Source organism: Ascidia mentula, chromosome 6 (assembly GCF_947561715.1).
Source record: "Ascidia mentula chromosome 6, kaAscMent1.1, whole genome shotgun sequence".
Lineage (NCBI taxonomy): Eukaryota > Metazoa > Chordata > Ascidiacea > Phlebobranchia > Ascidiidae > Ascidia > Ascidia mentula.
Genome location: NC_138571.1, coordinates 4,691,691 through 4,713,244, shown reverse-complemented (window position 1 = coordinate 4,713,244; position 21,554 = coordinate 4,691,691). Strand labels below are relative to the sequence as shown.

Sequence of the window (21,554 nt, the reverse complement as noted above, 5' to 3'; positions counted from 1 at the left end):
ACCTGTCAAGTCAACTTTGTGACATTTGTTTATCCACATAAAATTAGCCTACGCTAAAGTTGAAAAAAAAAATATTTTAGCCAAACAATCTAAGTAATAGAAAAATATTGTAACTCTGTAAGTATTTCTTAATTCCGCACAGAAACATTAACAGATGAATGTGCATTGTTACCGTTACTATTTAGGATGCCCAGCAGTCTTTATATATAAGCACCCTTGTTACTGCATGTAGGTTTCCCTTCGCACTGCTCTAAATATATCGCCAGCAAATAAACATGGACAAGCATTGTTACACAATAATGTGAAAACTATGCGGACTTGTGTTTAACATCTTACATTTATTACCGACATTTCTTAAACTAGTGGCTTTCTCAAAACAACATCCTGGAAAAAATAAAACATCGTTATGTCAACGCCAACCATTGTGGCGCAAATAAATATCAGTCTGATTGTACAGATACTTCCACGTTGGTTTTTATAACGTAAACATGGCTGCAGAGTAAAAATTTGAATTGCCTGATTTATTATAATGACATGCCTTAGCGATATAACTAACCCGTGTTTACGCCAAGTTCTGTCAGAAAAACTTGTATTTGTACCTTTTTTTATATGAGATCAAACAGTACCTTGGTATCCTCTGGATGTAAAATTACCTTTCGACTACTCGGTAAATCAACCGCACACAAATGTAATCACAGGACTTTCCTATGTACCGTGATTGTTGCAAAACAATAGCTCAGGAAGGCTGTGTAAGCTTCGGCAGTGTCTTCCTCTTCAACGACATGACACTAATATCCTTCTAAATATTTCAATAACCATGACTTCGTGCGCGGCGCTCCTTGACTGCCAATAAAGTGGTGACACGTTGTATCTTATTACGCCGGTCAATGATGTCATTAATGAGTTTTTGACTCGTTCCTGCAAACACATCTATCAGTCACAAATAAATGAAAACCCCACAAATAAATAACAAAAAAGGCGCGAATATCGAAAATTTTTGCCAGGTTACGTCATCGCTAGCTGGTTTCGCAATCGCACAAATCACCTATTACGCAACTTATCCTAGAGATTGGTGTATAGGTCAAACTATAATTTTCACTGTTACACCAGAAGTGTCACAACCGCACGATAGAACTCACCAAGTCAGGTGCATGTAACTCAACCACCTTATGCAACAAAAAAATTCTTGCTTCCATGCCGACCTTATGACATAACAATTTGACAAGTATTACGAAGGAGTTCGAAAAGGGGCCGTCCCGCTCCCGCTACCAACTTCATGCACATTATCAAAATTCAAAACTGTTGTGCGCAGAGGAAATATACGCAAAATTGTCACGCTAAACCATTCGTTAACGAAACATACTATTTTGGCATACGTTCAAACAAGTGCTTATTGGCCGTGCCAATGGTTTACAAACAGCTCGTAAGTCCCCCTCTCCCCCACGCCACAATTCCGTCTCGGTCCGGTTTATGTCCAATTCCGCTTTTAATCAAACCAAGAAAGACGGTATTTTGGAGCCGGTCATTGGTCCGTTGTCGTCACGTGAGAGAGAGGCGGAAAAGGAGCTGGCGCTGCGATATAAAAAAATCAAAATGCGGAGATTAGTGCGTTCGAAAGTAAAATAAAAACTGACATAAAAGAAAACATTGTACCAAGCATGTGAAATAATGATGTGAAGAAAAAGTGGCGTTAAAGAAACATGGCATAAATGATACATCAAAAATTGAGAAGGAAAATGTCGAACTGTTAATAAATACAACATAATGCGGTGCAAAAGATAGAAGTAGGTTAATTGAATTTTGAGGCTGGCAAAGACCAACGAGAAAAAATGAACAAATTAGCTGATTATACAACAAAACACTGTTATTGTGTCACAGTACCACTTTTTGTCCGACAGTGGGCGTCGGCTGCCCTCGGGTTTGCACGTTCTGCTTGTATGGCATAAACAAAAGTTCTGTCGTCCTTGGATTCGGCTGATCAACCGGCTTCTCAGTGCTTAGTAGTCTCTGGTAAAACTATGGCAAAGGCAGATCAATGTATTCGAACAAAATGTGAAAGTAGAGCAGCAAATATTTTCTTCCTTTTAAAAAATAATTTGGTTGTCTAACACCTTTTTAAAAACTAAAATTAATTGAACAAAATGGCACATAAGCTTTTCTGTGAAATTAAATTTTCTTTTTAACAGTATTCTATGGTTGCACAATTAATGTTTGTTTGCAGCGCCACTTAGCGAAATGTTCAAATCCCGTGCGCACTGGTGCGTGACAAAGTGTAAAAATCCGCTCTTTTTGAGGTCATCGGTTACGAAATCTTGGATTGCGTAACTTAAATTACATAATTTCTTTTTTTGTGAATCATATTTTTTAAATATGTAGTAACTGAACATAAAAGAGTTTGTCATAATAAGACCTGTTTAGAATGCTTTGGATTGCATGGACATGACTATTCCGATCGGATTTTATAATATTTCTACTAGGTTTTCCATAAAAATTTAACTCGTTGCGAAGTTTAAAATGGTGCTAAGCAATTTAATCACCGATTGTGCTGCAAGCAAAGCAATGAACAATCGCAACTTATGCAAACACAAATAAAATGTTCAAGAAATTGTAAAACCATTTTTTTGCATCATCTTTCAACAAAAAAGTCCCTGCTAATTTTTTGCTTACCGTTACTTGGCATATTATGTTATGAAATGCAATGCTGTTTAAAGTAAGCTTACTATTTCATTTTAAATTTCTTTAACTTGATCTAAATGTATATTTTTGTTGTAAGACTAGCAACAGAAGTCCTTCTGGTGACTGAAAAGAGAAAGATGACTTCACAAACAGAATCAAACTCTGTTGACACAGAAATTCCGGATGATTTATTTCTTAACCAGGAATCAACTACCATTGTAATTGATGTCAATGAGGACAGTGACTTGTACGAACTGGACGATGACGAGATGTGTGACATGGAGGTGTTCGTCGACGAGGACAACTACTTGAATGCAGGAAGACATGGAAGGACCAACCAGCATCTGCAGTACACAACAGTTACATCTCATGAAGATGACGATTCAGTGAGATGTACTCTATGCAGACACTATTGCAATAGTACAGATGAATTTATGGGTCATATACAGACCCACCATCCACTTGTAATTACGGAGACTGGTTTTCGATGTCCGTTCTGCAAGTACAATGCTAAGGCACGGCTTTCAGTGGAACAACATCTTCGCATACATTCCAATGACAAACCTTTTAAGTGTGGAATCTGTGGCAAGAGATTTAACCAAAAGTCTGGGGTTAAGCAACACATGAGGTCGCATTCCACAGCAAAACCATTTCCCTGCCATCTATGCAGCAGTCGATTTAAGGCTGCCAGCACTTTGGCTTGTCACATTTCTATGAAGCATGACCAGAATAAGCCGTTCCAGTGTAAAGTGTGTAGCGCCTCATTCGGGCATTCAAGCAATCTAACAATTCACATGAGGACACACACTGGTGAACGACCGTACAAATGTACAGTGTGTGAAAAGTCATTCGTACAGCAGGGACATCTCATTACACATCAAAGACTTCACACCGGAGAGAAACCGTTTAAATGTGAATTTTGCATTTCAGCCTTCACCCATATTGGTAACCTCCGCCAGCATGTTATCACTCAGCATACCAAAGATTACAAACACAGATGCAAGCTTTGTTCCAAGGGCTTCATTGGCCCAAGTGATCTTAAACGACACATGATGAAGTTTCATCCCGGCGTTTTGGAAGGTGAAGTTGTGCAGGATGATTCAAGTGAATATGTTATTGTCCAAGGTGAGTTCAGCCCCCAAGAATTGTCCGACGAAATAGAAAATGTTGGTGAAAATACCACGGAAGTTGTCTCGGCAACCAACGATGAAGAAAATGAGGGGTCAGGTGAACACCAAATTGGAATCAATTCTGACACATTGGCAACAGAAATTGTGAAATCTGAACAAGTTATAAAAATTGAGCATGAAGAAACCAACCTTTAATGGTGTGTTGAGTTTTGTATGTGCATGGCAGGATATTTCCCATGGAAAGTGTTGTATGAAACTTTCAAGTTTATTGTCGAAAGAATAACAGTCTTGTCAAAATATATTTGTGTGTTAAATGTATTTTGTGCCTCTGAAATGTTAGGCTGAACATTTGTCACAATTCACAGTGTAACATTGTTCTGTCACACAACTTTGTCTGCACAAAGTATGGGAGCCACATTGTAGGTTACATAGTGTATATAAACCTTTTTCATCAACCAGTGTGATAGCCTTTTTCCTAAGTCTCTCCTTTCCCACAATGTTTTTTTAAGCAGTTGCCAACTTCACATAAAACCTGGTGACCAGATGTGACCAAGTAATATTATTTCATTTGAGGAAATACTAATAGTATCCTGAAACAATTTATGTGTTAGCTTTTATGGGTAAAACTTTTGCTTTAAATAATTCATTGCTGCTGTTGCCAGGCATTGTTTATTACTATGAGACAGATCGACCGACAAAAAATGTTGAAACTTACAACTATTTTTGCCAGAAAGCTGTCTTATAGTAAATTCTGCTTTGGTTAATGTAAGCAATTGTTTTTGGTTTGTTGGAATAACTTGTGTATAAACCTAATTTCTCACTGTAGCAATTCTTGAAAAAGATGCATTGGTGTGCTGTGAGGTGTCTAAACTCAATGTAAGCCACATAATTGGACAAAGTAATGACAAACAAAATCAATTATCATCTTACATGCACTTTTGATGTTTCTATGGTTGGTTTAATGTCCAAGATTGGTGACAGCTGAAATGATTTGTCTTGTAGTGCTGTATTGTCAAGTCACAGTGACATGTAACATTTTCATGCTCAACGCATCCAGTTAACATTTGAGTTGTGTTTGGTTGTTGATTGATGCAATTCCACTTTAGACAAACAGTAGAAACATATTTTGTGATCAACAAAAAACTGACAATATGGGAAAAATCAATGGTGGAACAGTTGTGGAAATGAAAGGAGACGAAATGACCAGAATTATTTGGGAAATGATTAAAGAGAAGTTGATTTTTCCATATGTTGATCTGGACATTAAATGGTAAGTGTTTTTCTTGTTTTAAACATAAATAAAGACTAACCTAAAATGCTTGCATATTGAAAAGAAGGTTGTTTATTAATATTCATCTGTTAAACGTTATAAAATAAAGGATTTCATTGTTTTTAACCATGATTCTTTATGTCAGAATTGGGTAAAAATATTGATAATTCTTTTGTTGTCCAAAACATAATAACATTTTTATGTGTAATGCTGTTACTGTATTGAATATAAATAAAAAGAAAACCTTGTCTGTCAAATTTGGACTTTTCTTTCTATTTGTGTTGTTTTCTGATAGTTTCGATCTCTCAGTGGAGTACAGAGATGAAACAGAGGATAAAGTGACTGTGGAAGCGGCAGAAGCTGTCAAGAAATACAGCGTTGGTATAAAATGTGCAACAATCACTCCAGATGAGAAGCGCGTGGAAGAATTTAAGTTGAAGAAGATGTGGAAATCTCCAAATGGCACTATAAGGTTTTTATCCTTAATATTTTCTAGGTTTAAACTAGCTGGTATGTAGACCAATTTTAACTTAGGTTACCATTTTACTGTTTTTCTGTGAACAAACTGTTTCCTTAGCAAAAGGTTTCCTTTTCGGCAATGTAGGAATATGACACTACTCAATTACGAGAAGAAACAATATATAATTACTTCCACAGAAATATTCTGGGTGGGACAGTTTTCCGGGAAGCCATCATCTGTAAAAATATCCCGCGATTGGTAACCACATGGAAAAAGTCTATTGTAATAGGAAGACATGCCCATGCTGATCAGGTATCAAGACTGATGTATATGTTGTCATACTCCCACTGCAATAATCTTGTATTTTTGCATTATTATTTTTGTTTCTACTACAGGGTCAATTATTTTTCTTATTTTCGGTCAAGAAGTTGGTAATGAAGATAATTGTTCTTTTTGCAGTATAAGGCGACAGACTTTGTTGTACCTGGTCCTGGGCAAGTAACCATCAAATACACTTCCTCCAGCGGAGAAGTAACGGAATATCCTGTTTTCACTTTTAAAGGTAAGTGTGCAATATATACTTCAACCATAATTATAAACAGTTTGTTAAATATAGCTGAAAGTTGTTTTGTCCAAACTTTAATATTTAGATGGAGGAGGGGTTTCCATGGCGATGTACAACACTGACAGTTCCATCCGAGACTTTGCTCATTCATGCATGAAGTTTGCACTGCAGAAGAAATGGCCTCTTTACCTCAGCACCAAAAACACCATATTAAAGAAATATGACGGACGATTTAAAGACATATTTCAAGAAATTTATGAAAGGTATTTCATCTTTGTTGTGTGTGGAAGTAAAAAGCAAAACTGCCTTCTCCATTTCCTTCTGCCTGTATAAATTCCATTCATTCTGTGTTTAACCACTCCGTCATGTTAAACAAACCATGGACAACTTCCTCTGTGTGTCTGTGGACTTTGTACCCTTTTCCACAACATTAGGCCAAAGGTCTGGTTGTAATTTTCCATCTTTGAATAACAACCTTGACTGGCAACTTTATGCTTTGACAACATTAAATGGTGACACAGCAAAATTTTTTCAAAAGAAATTTCCATTTTAGACAGAAACCATTTTTTATGAATGTAGGATTGGGAGATACTTGAGATGCAAATATTCTTTTCCTTAAACAAACTTAAGTAATATTATTATTAATAAAGTAGAGATTTCAATGACTTTTACTGACACAATGATAGGCGGATTTATTTGTACACTTTATGTACATTTACACCTGACGAAGCGAGGGAAAATCACGAAGGCAAATGTACTTTTTACATTACAAAAGTCAGTCTTTTACAAAAGAGTGCCAATCAAGAGAATTTAGCTTGTACTTTATGTACAGTTTCCCTTTGATGCACATTCCAGCAATAACCAATACCATCAGAAAAAAATTGAAAATTCTGTACTGGTTATTTAATATTGTTATCTTTTTTTCCAGCACATACAAGAGCGAGTATGAAGCAGCGGGCATATGGTACGAACATCGACTGATTGATGACATGGTCGCATACGCACTTAAGTCAGAAGGAGGTTTCGTGTGGGCTTGCAAGAACTATGATGGTGATGTTCAGTCAGATTCAGTTGCTCAAGGTGGAACATGACATACTTTTATAAGTGTTTTAACGAACTGGTCACATAGGTTAATTCACATTCCCATTCCACCAATCAAATCATAGTTTAATGAGTTATAAAATAAAGGAAACTGTAATTAATAGTGAATAAAATTCTTATTGTCTTAATGACATGATAAACAATTTTTCTTGAAGAATACCTCAATATTCCATTCTCTAACCATTATTTGCCAAATGTATTGTTTATTATATGTGCAAAAAAAGCCATGTGCACACACCCTGTCTGCAGTGTTGTTTATTTTTCATCATGTGTTCCATCAGTCAGTTGAGAATTTTCTGGGTAACCACCAGCGTTACTAAAACATCTATATTGTCAGGTTATGGTTCACTGGGCATGATGACCAGCGTTCTGGTTTGTCCTGATGGAAAAACTGTCGAAGCCGAAGCTGCTCATGGGACGGTCACTCGACACTACAGGCAACACCAGAAGGGATTAGAAACATCAACTAATCCTATTGGTAAGACCGTATCCTTAATTTTGCCAGGATCTATCCCTCTACTGAGCATTGTCATTCTACCAGCGACCTTAATTATATGATGTTTCAAATTATTGATAAAAAAACAATAAACTACATGTCTACACCGTATCGGTGAACAAAGCCACCCTGGTAGGCTGTCGATCGATGCCGTATCTATAGTTACTAAATAAATTCTCAGCAATGTTTTAAATTATTAACTTCTAATCCTATTTTTAACTTAATATACATTAGACACTTATTCTGGTAACACCAAATTAAGTTTCTATTTTGCAAAAAATTAACTTCTTTATAATGCTTACGATGCTTCAGTGTACATATGTCTTGTTCTACACATTTCATCCAACTATTTTTGCCTTTGTTCCAGCATCGATATTTGCCTGGAGTAGAGGTTTGGGCCATCGCGCAAAACTTGACAACAACAAACCCTTGGCAGATTTCTCTAAAGCACTGGAAGAAGTCTGCACTGAGACTATTGAAGCAGGTCACATGACCAAAGACTTGGCAATTTGCGTCAAAGGAATGCCTAAGTAAATGACATGTTATGTTTTTAGTAAGCTTTAGTATTTTAAGTTTTTTCAGTGCACCTGTCATGCTTTTTCTGATGCAGAGCCTGGAGGTACCATTGACTTTAGGCAGGTTGTGCGGTCGCAACTAGTTTGTTACCCATCAGTTGCGACTGCATAGTTACCACTAAGTCTCTTGAGTCCTAATAAAAAACATCGAACAAGTCAACAGCATACTAAAAACAGCATTACCCGTTTGCTTGTTAATGGCATGTTTTTTTTATGTTTAGGCATATTTTTGAAACATTTTTACTTTCAGTGTGACAAGGTCAGATTACCTGAATACACATGAGTTCATGGACAAGTTGGCTGAGAATCTCGCTGCGAAACTTCAACAAAATCAATCACAACTGTGAATATTTGTAACCACAGCGATTAGATAGATACCCACGGCTGCTCTAGGAAATTTTGCCAAATTATCTCCCTAAATTCCTGTGCTTTATGTTTTTGATAATTTTCTCAATACGATGCAAAATATTAATCTTATTACTTAATTAACTTACCTTATTGTCGGCATAGCAACTTCCCAGTGGATTTCGTTACATTTACTTTCGTTGTATAGCTTGAGGTGTGCTTTACCATGATGCAACACAGTCTTCCAACAAAAATAATACGTTTTGCAGTACTTTTCTTCATTATGACAGAAACGTTCAGCTCTCTAATCTGACTGATTATCAGAATTAAGATTTTCAAAATATCAAATCATTGTGTGCATTTCCTTACAAAAAAAAGTATATATTTGGTTCTTGCACTTTTACTTGTAATTAGTCTTACATATGGTTTTTCCTTAATATAATATCAATTTAAAGTATTAAAATGAGTGCAATCGGTTTGTTTGTTGGTTTAAAATTGTTTCACATTTATCACAGACAGCTATATATGCATGTACTAACTTTGTTGTTAACTCCATCAAATATTTTTGTGGTAACTTATTATGCAAACTTGTTTAGAAAAGTAACATGTTTTTATGTTTGTCGAAACTTGTGGGAAAATTTCTTATTCTGCTTTAAACATTGTTTAACTGTTTTCAAGTTAAATCGAATTTGTTTCGGTTGTCATGACAACTAGTTGTATTTGAAACTTAGTTTAATTTTCTGTTGATCGTTACTTTATGTTGTACGGGAGTCGGATTTGTGTGCTCTGCGAATTTGTAATGGAAGTAATATCACCAGTTTAAAGAGTAATGTGCACTATATGTGGTGTGTGGCTATGCACAATAAAATTATCTGAAAAAAACAGCAATACAAACTGTGAAATATGATACAATTCCACTAGATCTATCCAAAATTACTCAGAAACTCTGACTGACGATAAGCGCCGGTCTTTTTTGTAAAATATCAAATGTTAATTTTGCCTTGCCGACGTCATCAGTTCTGTACTCAAATAGAATTCCCTGGCAGGCTGAATCATATTGTGCCTTTATGACATTTTCAGCTATATCTGTTCATCAATTAAAATAAAGTAGAATTTAAAGTTCATGCATAGCTGCTTCTGTTCATATGGGTTAGGTGTTATTTTAGCGACAAAAATGTGTTTTTTAAGGGGTCCCTGAACTTGGTTTTTATTTTGTCCACGATTTAGAATTTCGTTCAGCTACTTTGAGACAGAATTCAAGGTTGTAGCCGAAACTCGCCAACATTTTCCAGCTGACTTGTGCTTATTTGGAGGAACCCGATTAACCACAGCATTGGTTATGCACAACGCACTCGTGCCGAATTGCACTCTGTAGGTTCTATAACTAGAAAATCTGACAAAACACGTTCCGTGAAGAAAGAAACAAAAAACATTATCACAAACCGGGAGGCGCGACTGCGGGGAAACACATGAATTTTATGGGTCGTAAATATCTCACACAAAATAAGTCAACATATAGCTCAACTATCTCCGCAGACACGAATACTGGGTTATGCACCGTATGCCCTTGAAGTAGCTGTCAGTCGGTTCATTGTAATTACTGTTCGCTAGTATCCTAAAACTACGGGTCGCGGACAACCTTGATTTGTTGAATTTTGTTAATTGTTTGAACATTGGCGTATTTTTTGATTATTTTTTATGTTGTTTTAACGCTCAATGTATGCGAAAAAGAGATCCAGTATAAGGTTATAAAAATATTAGGCTAAAAACTTAAATCGGGCTTTTGATTGCTCTTTTGCACCATGGAATCATAGAATACTTGAACAATCACAGAATACTAAAAAGTTTTATTATTCTATGACAGAATCAAATGTTTGAAGCATAGCGCCAGAGGGCGCTATGGTTTAAAGGTTTAAATTAGGGTAGTCCCCTTTTCTTCAAACGGCGCGAAAACCACGTGTTTGTAATTTTGCAGAATGCTGATTGCCGAATTATACAAATTAATCCTATTTTGTTGTTGACATTTTCGGGAGATTGATTTTGCACAAGCAGGCCTAGTAGAATTTTCATTGAACGAAAACAGAATTTAAGTAGTTCTTATTTTGGTTCAAAAAAACTTTAATGAACATAAATGAACAGTAATTGTATTTGGTTGTGTAACATGTTTATTATTTTATAGATTTTTGTGTTGTTTCTAATAAAAATAACTAATCATTTCAGTTTCTGTTGTTTAGGTAGACTAAATTAGCAACTGCAATCACAGACAAAAGTTTGAAAATCGCAGAAATTGTCGCCAATTGTAGCCAACATGACTGACTTGGTTGCTTCAAAAGAAGAAGTGAAGAAAGTGATTCGAAGTTTGCTTATTTCTGCACCAAATGGTAAGAATATCATTTTGCCGTTGTATCAATTGTTGTTGTTTGCTATGTTGCTGATATTTTATTGTGTTTCTCTGCGTTTCATCCAGTATTTTTAGTTAACCAGACTGTCCTTGCACATTTTGTAGGTTTGACATTATCTATGTTGGAAAAAGATTATTATGCGGTTACACACGAACCTTTTCCACACCGAAAGTTTGGATTCTTTTCTGCAGGAGATTTTGCTCGAAGTTTAACTGACATTTTGTATGTGACGGTGAAACACAATCAGGCCCTTTTCTATGGCATTGCTGATGAAAAAACAAATCATATTTTAGAAATGGTTAAAAAACAAAAAAAGCCAAAAAGATACAATAGAATGTTCCCTGAAGGATCTCCGAAAAGAAAAACTGGATTTAAACCATTTTCATTTCGATCTTTAAATCAATTTCCTACAGCGGCACTTCGCACGGCTGTTCACAAACTTGTCAATGCCCACCCAGATGGCTTTCCTGTATCTAGATTACCCGAAATGTACAAAGAAACGAATGGATTTGACTTGCCTTCCGACACAGTTTCCAAGATACCTGATATGATATTTGGAATGCCTGATGTTGCCAGGTTAGAATTTGGCCGTTGTGATAGTTCTGGCAACAATTTGTACATTTTTCCACCCAAATCACCTTTGGACTATAAGGCGCTTGTCAGTGGCAAAGTGAAACTCAAAGAGACGGTGCCGAGGAGCCATAAAGTACAGCCCAGATGTTTTGGACCCACTGGGGGTAAAAGTGAAGAAAAAACAAACCAGAATACCCATGTAAGTTTGATCACAAAACTATTAAATGATGTATCTGAGGTGTCAAGCCCACTTCCCCCCAGCAAAAGTTCAGCTGTTGTTTCTGTTAGTACTGTGAGTCCATTGACTTCTTCAGTTAAACCAACACTCACAACATCATCGAGTGAAGCCAAGCAAACTTCCGCAAAAAGTTGTGATACAGGAGGTCTTGTGAAAAACAGTGAGTCTTTCCTGGAAAAAGCTTCACCAGCAAATCTCAACTCGGCGCTTGATAGCATTGATGCCATTTTTGCACACACCACTCCACCAAAATGCAAGGAATTACAAAATGAAGTCATTGAGCTACTAAACGACAACAGAATGGGTTTGCATGCTGCAAAAATGCCTTTAAAGTACAAGGAAAAATTTGATAAGGAGTTTAACCTAAGTCGGATAGGTTATTTTAGTACGATTGAATTCATGTCCACTCTAACTGACCAAGTCAGTATTTGTCGCCCAACCGAAACCAGTGATTGGATCTTGTGTCTCCGAAAATATGACAACAAGAACTGTAACAAGGCTGGTAAGGATATGTGTATGTTTATTATTTTGTGTAGACTGTAGAGTTACTTGAAGTCTTTGGCCTTCCACATTATGGTGATCTTCTAAACCAGAGGTCAGCAACCCCTTGCATAAAGTGATTGATTATTCATGGCAGGCCCAGTCATTGAAGTATTGACATAATTTGTAAAGTGACTTGTTGCATTAAAAAGTTGCCAATTCTTGGCCTAAATCCTTCGGTTGACAATATTTTTTTGAGTGAATAACTAACAGCTGTTATTGTTGATTTAATTGACAACATTGTGTCACAGGCTCATCAAAAAAGATTTCCGGCAGCTTCACCAAGGTCGAAAAACATCTGAAAACTTTGCTCGAACGCTTTCCAGAGGGAGTAAATTTTTCCAGCCTTGCACAAATTTACGAAATTCAGTTTGGAAAAAGTTTTCCACTTGAAGAACTCGGATTTTCGTCACTTGAACAGTTTATCGTCAAACTGCTTGATAGACTTGCTTGTGTAGATGGTAAGTGCAAGATGGGGCAACAATGAAAGACTAAGATTATGTTTGTTGAATGTATGATGTAAGGGTATTACAATTAGGCAAAAGTTAATGTGTGTGGTACAATTTTGCCCTGTAATGACATCGTCAGTTTCTGTCTGAATGAATTTATTTTATTTCTTTTTTTTATAAAATCTAGGACTGCATGTTTATTTTATGAAATAATTTATCTATTTTGTTGTTCTTTTTTTTACATTTTGTATAGTCTGCATTAACTCACAACATGTGTATTAACATGCAGTCCTAGACCTGTATGTCAGTTCATGTATTGTTAAACTTGTTTTGTTTTAAAAAGATGTTGTTTTCGAAAGATACTGACGATGTCTTAACTTTAGGCGAAATATATCCACAGAAAAAATACGATCATAACAACAAATTACTTTTGCTCATATAACTTGTCGACAAATATATCAACATACTTTTTTCCCAGGAAAACTTGTTCTCCATTCTGCCTCCGAGGTATTCATTGAAAAAGAAGACAACACCCCAACTGTTCCTATTGACGCTGTGGGAAGTGGCGTTTGTTACAATTCACCTGTGACCCCCACCAAAGAATGGGATTATTTTGACATTTTCATATCCCATGTGAATTCTCCATCTTCATTCATGATTCAAGTTATCGGCACGGAAACCACTGTCGCTTTGGATGAACTTATGGATCAACTGGAAAAATGTTACTCCCAACAAGAAGGACAGTTTTACAGGTGAGCGAAGTATCATACAAACATTGATGATATAAATTGTTGTTCATACTATGATACAGTGTAGGTACTGTTATAGTAAAGTTGTAGCTTTCTGTTGTGATCAGGTTGTATTACATCAGAACCCTTCAACCTGGGAATCACTCCTAGGGGTTTCGTCATTTCTTAAGGGTTCCAACCAAGTCATTAAATCATGACATAACAACATTAAGTAATGGAAAATATGTGATTATCTTTCATTTGACAAGTTTTTATAGTTTTCTTAATATTGGGGTTCTGTAAAATTTGCTGAACTTCTTCAAGGGTTTCATAGTGCCAAAAAGGTTGAAGATCTCTGTATCACGTCCAGTCGACATGTTATTTCTTGTTGCCTTTTCGTTTAGTTTCTAAAAGTCTAACTTGATAGTAAACAAGTTAAAAACAATAATTTTGGTTTATTGTAGAATGCCGGTGCATTTGATACATGTTGGTCAGATCTGTGTGACCATTTACCATGGTGACAAAAACTGGAATCGGGCGATTGTTGTCAAGGAGCCAGAGGTTGGATAGACATAGTTAGAAAGTTTAACCTATCTGGTATTAAGTGTTTTCAAAACATGTTTTGCAACTATACTAAGGCAAAATATCATATTTTATTGTAAAATAATTTGTGTAAGCATCAAATAAATCATGCTTTCTTATATTTGTTTAACTGTTTTATTTTTAATTCCGTAGGGCAGGAATCCACAGATTTAAACTGTTTTCAAAACAAAAATTCTGTGTTTATGTTTTTTCTTCTTTTTTTTCAATTATTTTGGTTAAGTACAAAATCAGATTATTTAACTTATGTTTAGTGTGGATTTGTGGAAGTCTTGTATGTGGATTATGGGGATGTGGCATCAGTATCTGTTCATTCTCTCTTCTTGCTGAAAACTGTCTTCCAAGTTCTTCCTGCTCAGATGATCCCAGCCCGACTCTCTCATCTCCAACCCACCGACATGGATAAGTGGCATCCGGACACAAGGAGAGTGATGTTGGAGATGTGTCGCGACAAAAGTCTTGTGGCACTTGTAACAGGTATGTTGCTGTGCTTTGTATTTTACATTTGCAAAAAAAGGTATTTCGCGAGGATTAATTAATTTCTGTCTAATTGCTTTTATTGAACGTTATTTAGTATTTTTTAATATATGTAAATTTGGTAAAGCAAGTGGTTATGCATTTCTATTATTCGCTGTCATTTCATTATTATTATATATATATATGCATATATATATACAGTAAACATATGTAAAATATACATAACATCTGCGTTTTCTTGCCAATCAGACAATATTTAGGAATGCTGGTAACAGACTTACTAATATTACTCAAAATGAAGAGACTGCAGAAATGTTTTATTTATTTTTCGGCAAAAACAAATGCCATCATCAGTTAAAAAATGGCATGGCGACACTATTTGTATAAATATTTATATGTATGTGTTTGTGTTCTGCTTTGTTTAAAAATTGTTTTTTATTTGTTTTTTCCATGTTTGCAAACAAGATGTGGATGCACATGGGGTGCTTTCCCTGTTGGTTTGTGACACGAAGCAATCTGACACGGTTGATATTTACCTGAACGATGTTTTGATTGAGAAGGGAATTGCAATTTATGTTGATGACAATTCAACTGCGGTTGAAAGACAAGCAATCAAAGATGCCTTGAACAGTTTCCAAAACACTGTGGAGGTTTCAACTGCATACAAAGTGAAAAAAAATATTGTCTGTTTTTTATTTAGCATTTACAAGCCTGTATGAAGATTTTGTCTTTGTTTTATGGACAAGAACTATAATTTATGAATCATCTGTTTGGAATTTTTATTTTATTTCAATAATTTTACTTAAAGCACGGTGATTTTTATTACTTGATAAATTATGACTGTTTAAATAAAAGTGTTCATTTTTGTATCAGCCTGTAGAACCAGCTGTACCCTGTACGGAAAGCAGAACTGCAACTTCAACAAATATGTTACCATCCAATGATGACCCACCTCCTTATGAGTTGCATGCTCCTCCTGTGGATATATTTAATCCCCCAGGTCAGTTGGATCTTTCAAAAAATTAAATAAAAGTTATTGCAAGATCACTAAATTCCATGAACTGGTCGGAATGTGTTGTTATTTTTTGTACTTCTAGATTAGATTTTTAGAAGTATTCTTAGTTGGAAATTTAGGAACTATGTGGTGTTATTTGAAAAAGGCTTGAATTTGATTCAGGTTGTGTATGTTGCGAACTTACAACCACTTTATGTTTCCACTGGTTTTTACTTATGTCAGTGACTGTTAGTTTTGTGAAGGAAAGACTTATTTTGCTAATTTCATGGCAAAGTATGTTAAAGGTTTAATGTAACTACTTACTACTTTATACTTCATTTTTACATACTTTCTTATGAAAAGGTTTTTTCGAAGGAAAGAATCTTGAAACATGTTTTAAATCCTTATTTATGAAACTTCATAAAAAATATTTTTTACATGGTTGCGAGAAAAAGTGAAATTTAATTACAGGCAGTTACCCAAAGGCAGAAGAAAGTATGGGACCATTTGTTGGCAAATGCAGTGGAAAGGTTTTTAATGAAGCTGAGTGCATCATGTCACGATATGTGACACAACAACCAGGTTCTCAACAGTGCAACTGCAACACAAGAAACTTGCAAGGTTGTCGTGAATAGATATGTTTCATTAAAAGTGGCATGGATTTGAATGTCATTTTAGATTAAGGCAAAAGTTCTTGAGTTACAGAAATGTTGAAACCAAATCTCTAATTTGTTTCTGTTGAAATGTTGTTTTCATTGAAACTCAATTTTCCACATAAAAACTGAATGTGCATGAAAACTATATATGCGAAATAAAATGGCAGGGATACCAATAAAAACAATGGTTTTTGAGTAAGTTAACAAAAATGTAAACACTATTTTGGATCTCTTGCATATGTGTGTAAATATGTATATATATAGATTGTGTTTGAAGATATTGTCTGTGTTATTAGCTAGTTTTATGCCAGAGTCTAATACATAAATACTTTTAGAACCATTTCCCAGCAAGGAAGGCGTCAATTGCGACACGGTAGAAATCCACAAGTTTTCTGGTTTGTAATCCGGGCAAATTTTCTGATTCTTAACAATAATTTTGAGCTTTTTTTCAGACACACTTGTTTTTCATGTGATTTACTATGAGGGAAATATGTTCCTGACAAGTGCTGAGATTTCATCAATATTTCGTCCTGATTGTGAAGATATTCTTCTTCCCATGCTGATTATGAAAGAACTCCACTTTGAAGAGTTGGTTTTGGCCAATGATGTGAAGCATGCAAGACTTTTTACAGAGCTCGAAAGACACAAAGTATTTAAACTTGTTTCAAAATTTAAAATTTTGTCTGAGGAATTTGTGTATGTGTGAATAATGGCTCTTTACAATACATTCACAAGTTGTTGTGAATTGTGATACATACTTTTGTTCATAAAAAGGTTTTCCTGATTACTACCTCCATGAAACATGCTCATTACTTGTTGTAAAAATAACTTTTTGTCTTGCATATGCACGCAATAAGGATCTATTAAGCAACAGTTGGAAAAAATGTTTTTGTAAATGTGTATAGAACAGTGGTTCTCAAACTGTGGTACGCGTACCACTAGTGGTACACGAGAGCTTTTCAAGTGGTACGCGATTTAGTTTACTCTATACAATTTGCCGCACTTTGCAGAAGCCAAAACCGCTGCAAATACATGATGTCGGTTTTCTTTATTGTGTATTTGTGACGCAATAGTATCAACGTGAAATTGTTGCACTGTTGAAGTAATTCTGACATCGTGTATTCAACTGTGCAACAGTTTCACGTCGATACTACTGCGTCACAAATGCACAATAAAGAAATCCAAGCAACTTGTGATATTGGCTAAATTGTTATTCATTGGTGGTATGTCATAACAGTTATGGTATAGTAATACGGTGGTACGCAGTGTATCAAAAAACCAATGAGCGGTACGTGATTGGAAAAAGTTTGAGAAACACTGGTATAGAAGATAGAATCATGTACATAATTTATATTGGTTGCAAAAGTTGGAACTTAATTTTCTGGTCTTTGTTTAAAGGTGAAGGGAGCTGTGGTGAAAGGTGTTTTGAAGCAATTTGTCACATTGTACAGAGTTTGCGATGTTCCCAGCATGATTGTTGACATCGGTTATCCTGAAAAAACTGACATACTCAATTTCTTCATGAAAATATTAAAACAAGACAAAAGAAAAATGTTTGAATCAGGTTGGCATGTAACAAATAATGTTGATGTTCTGGTTTATTTGTATGTTTGTTTATGATTTTTTTTTTATATTTGATTATTTAATTTTTCATGTGTAAAAAAATTTAAATTATCAACAAATTTTATGCAGATACAAAGAAAACAGCTCCCCCTTGTGTTAGCGACACTGAAGTTGCCGGTCCCAGTCATTCAAGCTTAACATCCTCTCAGCCAATCAAATCCCAGAAACCTGGATATATGACAACATCTCATTCTAGGTTTGGAGAAAGTGAGTCATCTTCCCTGGCAAAAACAAAACAAACCTTGCAGAGTGAAAGTCCACGAAAATCAAGTTCGTGTGATGAAAAGAGTGAAGTCGATGAATTGACAGATTTTAAATCATTTATTAAAAAGACGGGTGTCGACATTCTGGAGGCTTTAAAACACAACATGACTGAAAAAAGGTAAAATATATTCATATTATTTGTTGGTTAAGGAATGCAGAAATGTTCATAGATCATATGACCAGGCAGAATCATTCACTGCCATTAAACAGAAAAACTGAAACAAGTAACAATACAATATTGTTGTTGACATTTTCCACTTACATTTAGTTGTCTGGAATGTTAAGATTAAAGTGTTCAACAATACGGTATAAAAAATAACTGTTTTTAGTGTTTACAATAAATATACAGAAATCCTCAAATATTGATTTTATTCTTGGACTCTTCTCATGAAAGTAACACAAAAATTGAAAATTCAGGACCTATTTTAAGAGCATTTTACCATTTTTTAAAACTATTTGAAAAAATGTTACATGTTATGTTGTTTATTTTTGTAGAGAAGCTTTCCTCAATGAGCTGGTGACAAATCCATCAACAGAACTCATCAAAAAATTGGAAGACATTTTCCTGAGGATAAAACTTGTAGAAAATGTCCTTGAGGGGAAAAAAACAAGTTCCAAACATACTGTGAATAAAGTTGTGACAAGCGACCTGCAAGAACCAATTTCCACAACATGTGTTATATCTAAACCTATTGTGGGCTCATCAAAAACCAGCATTGGTAATTATTTCTGGTTCTATATTATTAAGTGGAGTTTTCTGTATATTTCTTCACAAATTGTTGCAAACAGCTCCTCTTATTCTTATAAATTTTTGTAATTGTCAAGTCAAAGTCTGGAGGCCATACATGGTTGCACAAAAGCGCACAAATGCTTTTTTTAAATTACAATATAAATTGACCTCGTGTTAAAACGCAGTTTATTTTATGTAGAACTGTGTTTAGACATGAGGTATATTGTTATTTTTAAAGTAAGTTTCCACCTGTGTCGTGCACAACAAGAGGCGTTGGAAATAGGTCAAATCAAACAAAAAATATGTTGTTTAAATTTGGGGGTATTTTTGTTGGCTAGAATGGTTGCAGAAATTCGCAAACATTTTCTGTATATTTTTATGTTAAAGGTCAAATACCGAGCTCATCGTTTGATGAATGTTTAGGTGTGATTCCACCCTCACAAGTAAACCCAGTTACAAATATATTTGCTGCCATGTCTCTTTCCAACACCGGAAGAAGGTAATACTTTCAACTTTTTTATTTAGGAATGCACTTTTTTATTTAAACCTGTTGCGGGATTTCTGTGACAAAAGACCCATTTGAACCAGTCCATTATTTTTTAATAGTAAATGCTTTTTATATGCTTTCAGTGTTACATACTTTGTACATTACGGGTCAGCAACCTGCAGTCCGCACATACCTTGGCCACTGAGCAAAATCATTTGGCTCACAGTCTCTACAAATTTCAGTTAACTTTTTACAAAGGCTTGACTGTGGTAACCGAATGTCCCGACAGGTGTTGTTATGTTGTGGTCGACAAGGAGGTATTTTAATAACATTGCTTAAATGAAAGGAATTGTTGGTAATAATTTGTGCGGTCCGCCAAGACCTCACAAAGTTTGGATTTGATCAGTGGCCAAGGAAAGGTTGTCAACCCCTGCTGTACATAAACATATTGTTGTTTGAAACTTGATCGTAACCATGTATTTTTTAGTGGACTCAAGATCTCATCACCTCCATTTAAGCCCCAACAACGTTTACAGACCCTACACGACCCCTTGGCACCCCCAACAGTAACTGTGGCCCCCAGAATGTCAACATTTACTCCACAAATCCAATCCAACCCATTTTACTACTGCCCTCCTAACTCTGGGTATGCCCCCGAACCCCATTTGCAAAATATGACACAACAGACCCCATTTCCAGTTCTATTATCCCAAAGCCAGACCCTTTCAGCACCCCCTGGGACCCCCATTCAACAATATAACCCTGTTTGGATGCAAAGTCATTTCACGTCAAATAATGTTTGAAATTCATCTGATAACAATGACAAAGTTGTGCAGATTGGTATTGTGAACTTTCGGTTTCAGTATATTTATTGTTTTTTTTTGCTGTTTTAATGTCGATTGTTTGATGAAAGTTATTTCTGTGTTTCCTTTCGTTCTCCCAAACCCATGTTCCTTTCGCTGAAGTTCCGTTCGTTGTGAATCATGTGTGTTCTTGATTATCAAAAATATTTAAAAGAAAATACCTAAAGAAAACTGACTTCTTATTGTGACAAACAATAAGCAACTCAGTTTAGTGGTTGGCGGTTATGCGTTAGGTTAGAAAACCAGTATCATGGTGCGGAGGAGTGTGGGTTCGAAACCCAGTGAAGGCGGGTATTTGTTTCGATAGAGGATTTTCTGACTTCTTTATACGTGACCGCGTATAAGTGGTCAATACACGCAAAATTATTACAATGGTTTGTGTGTATTTTCTGCAGCTCGAATCCAGAAGAACCTGCCTCCTTTTTTTTGACGTCAACGAGATTGGAACGCTATGCAAAAACAAATTACAACACTGGGGTTCGAAGCCAAGTTATTGTGGGTCTACGTGGTATAATGGGTTGGGTTCCTAGGACCACGTGGCCTCAGGGCAGACTTGTCACTCGCCGTCTGTGAAATAGCGCCACTGTGACAAAGGTTGCTTATTTTTGCCTACGCCAGGTGTCGCTCGTGTGTTTGTGAACCAAGTCGCAGAGCTACTATTTGTTTTTCTAAAGTTTGTAGATAAGATCCTCTACTGTTGATATGTCTACAAAACACAGATTATGACGATTCAGCATGTCAATTACGTATTTACACCAGAGAAATATCAGGCACCTTACACTAGTGTATTTAGATTATCTAATTCTAATTAATGCAATAGCAAACATGTTTTTTATATGTAACTGCTCCCAATGGAGGTTACTACTGACCTGCTTACAAACTTAAGAAACTACGACCAGTGATCAATCCTTTCGAACCGAAGTGACCTCTTCTGTCTGTCGCTCATCAAGTGGAGCTGAAACCAAACAAGAGTTCAAACCAGGGCAATAACAATAACAGGAATACTAAGACGGAAACATCGGCACTAAGTACTCGGGTTTGTGCAAGCATGTGGTGCTGTGGTCTCATGTTTTAAAGACACACGGAAAGACCACAGTTATTGCCTATTATTTTTGCCAGTTTTTATCGATTTGCATGTAACAGTGCGAACAGGTCAGAAGTATGTTGGTTACTATTGAGTAAGGCGGCAGCAGAATGATTTGAACGATTGCATTGCAACGCTAGGTCGAATCAGATTGTTCTATGATGTAACATTATGTTTTGTGTAATTTAACACTGTGATTTAACATTGTATCAGGAAAAGTCGATTAAG

At 35.7% G+C, this 21,554-nt stretch overlaps 3 protein-coding genes across 3 annotated transcripts; all 3 read left to right on the top strand.

Annotated features, from left to right (window-relative positions):
* Window positions 1-2,775: 2,775 nt before the first annotated feature.
* Window positions 2,776-4,010, top strand: LOC145905752 (uncharacterized). The gene has a single exon (XM_082993034.1). It carries the CDS (start codon window positions 2,814-2,816, stop codon window positions 3,999-4,001), a length of 1,188 nt encoding a protein of 395 aa, XP_082849160.1. The 5' UTR covers window positions 2,776-2,813; the 3' UTR covers window positions 4,002-4,010.
* A 932-nt stretch (window positions 4,011-4,942) lies between these two features.
* On the top strand, window positions 4,943-9,512 carry LOC145905750 (isocitrate dehydrogenase [NADP] cytoplasmic-like). Its single transcript, XM_082993032.1, has 9 exons — window positions 4,943-5,076; window positions 5,372-5,548; window positions 5,734-5,848; window positions 5,996-6,098; window positions 6,187-6,364; window positions 7,030-7,181; window positions 7,540-7,680; window positions 8,066-8,228; window positions 8,524-9,512. The coding sequence occupies exons 1-9, from the start codon at window positions 4,958-4,960 to the stop codon at window positions 8,618-8,620; spliced, it is 1,245 nt and encodes a 414-aa protein (XP_082849158.1). The 5' UTR covers window positions 4,943-4,957; the 3' UTR covers window positions 8,621-9,512.
* Window positions 9,513-10,926: 1,414 nt separating this feature from the next.
* On the top strand, window positions 10,927-20,182 carry LOC145906952 (tudor domain-containing protein 5-like). Its single transcript, XM_082994400.1, has 16 exons — window positions 10,927-10,999; window positions 11,125-12,333; window positions 12,623-12,832; window positions 13,299-13,572; window positions 14,013-14,109; window positions 14,403-14,625; window positions 15,091-15,275; window positions 15,499-15,625; window positions 16,091-16,240; window positions 16,611-16,670; window positions 16,728-16,924; window positions 17,674-17,839; window positions 17,968-18,280; window positions 18,658-18,881; window positions 19,280-19,391; window positions 19,867-20,182. Exons 1-16 carry the CDS (start codon window positions 10,927-10,929, stop codon window positions 20,180-20,182), a joined length of 3,936 nt encoding a protein of 1,311 aa, XP_082850526.1.
* Window positions 20,183-21,554: the final 1,372 nt, after the last annotated feature.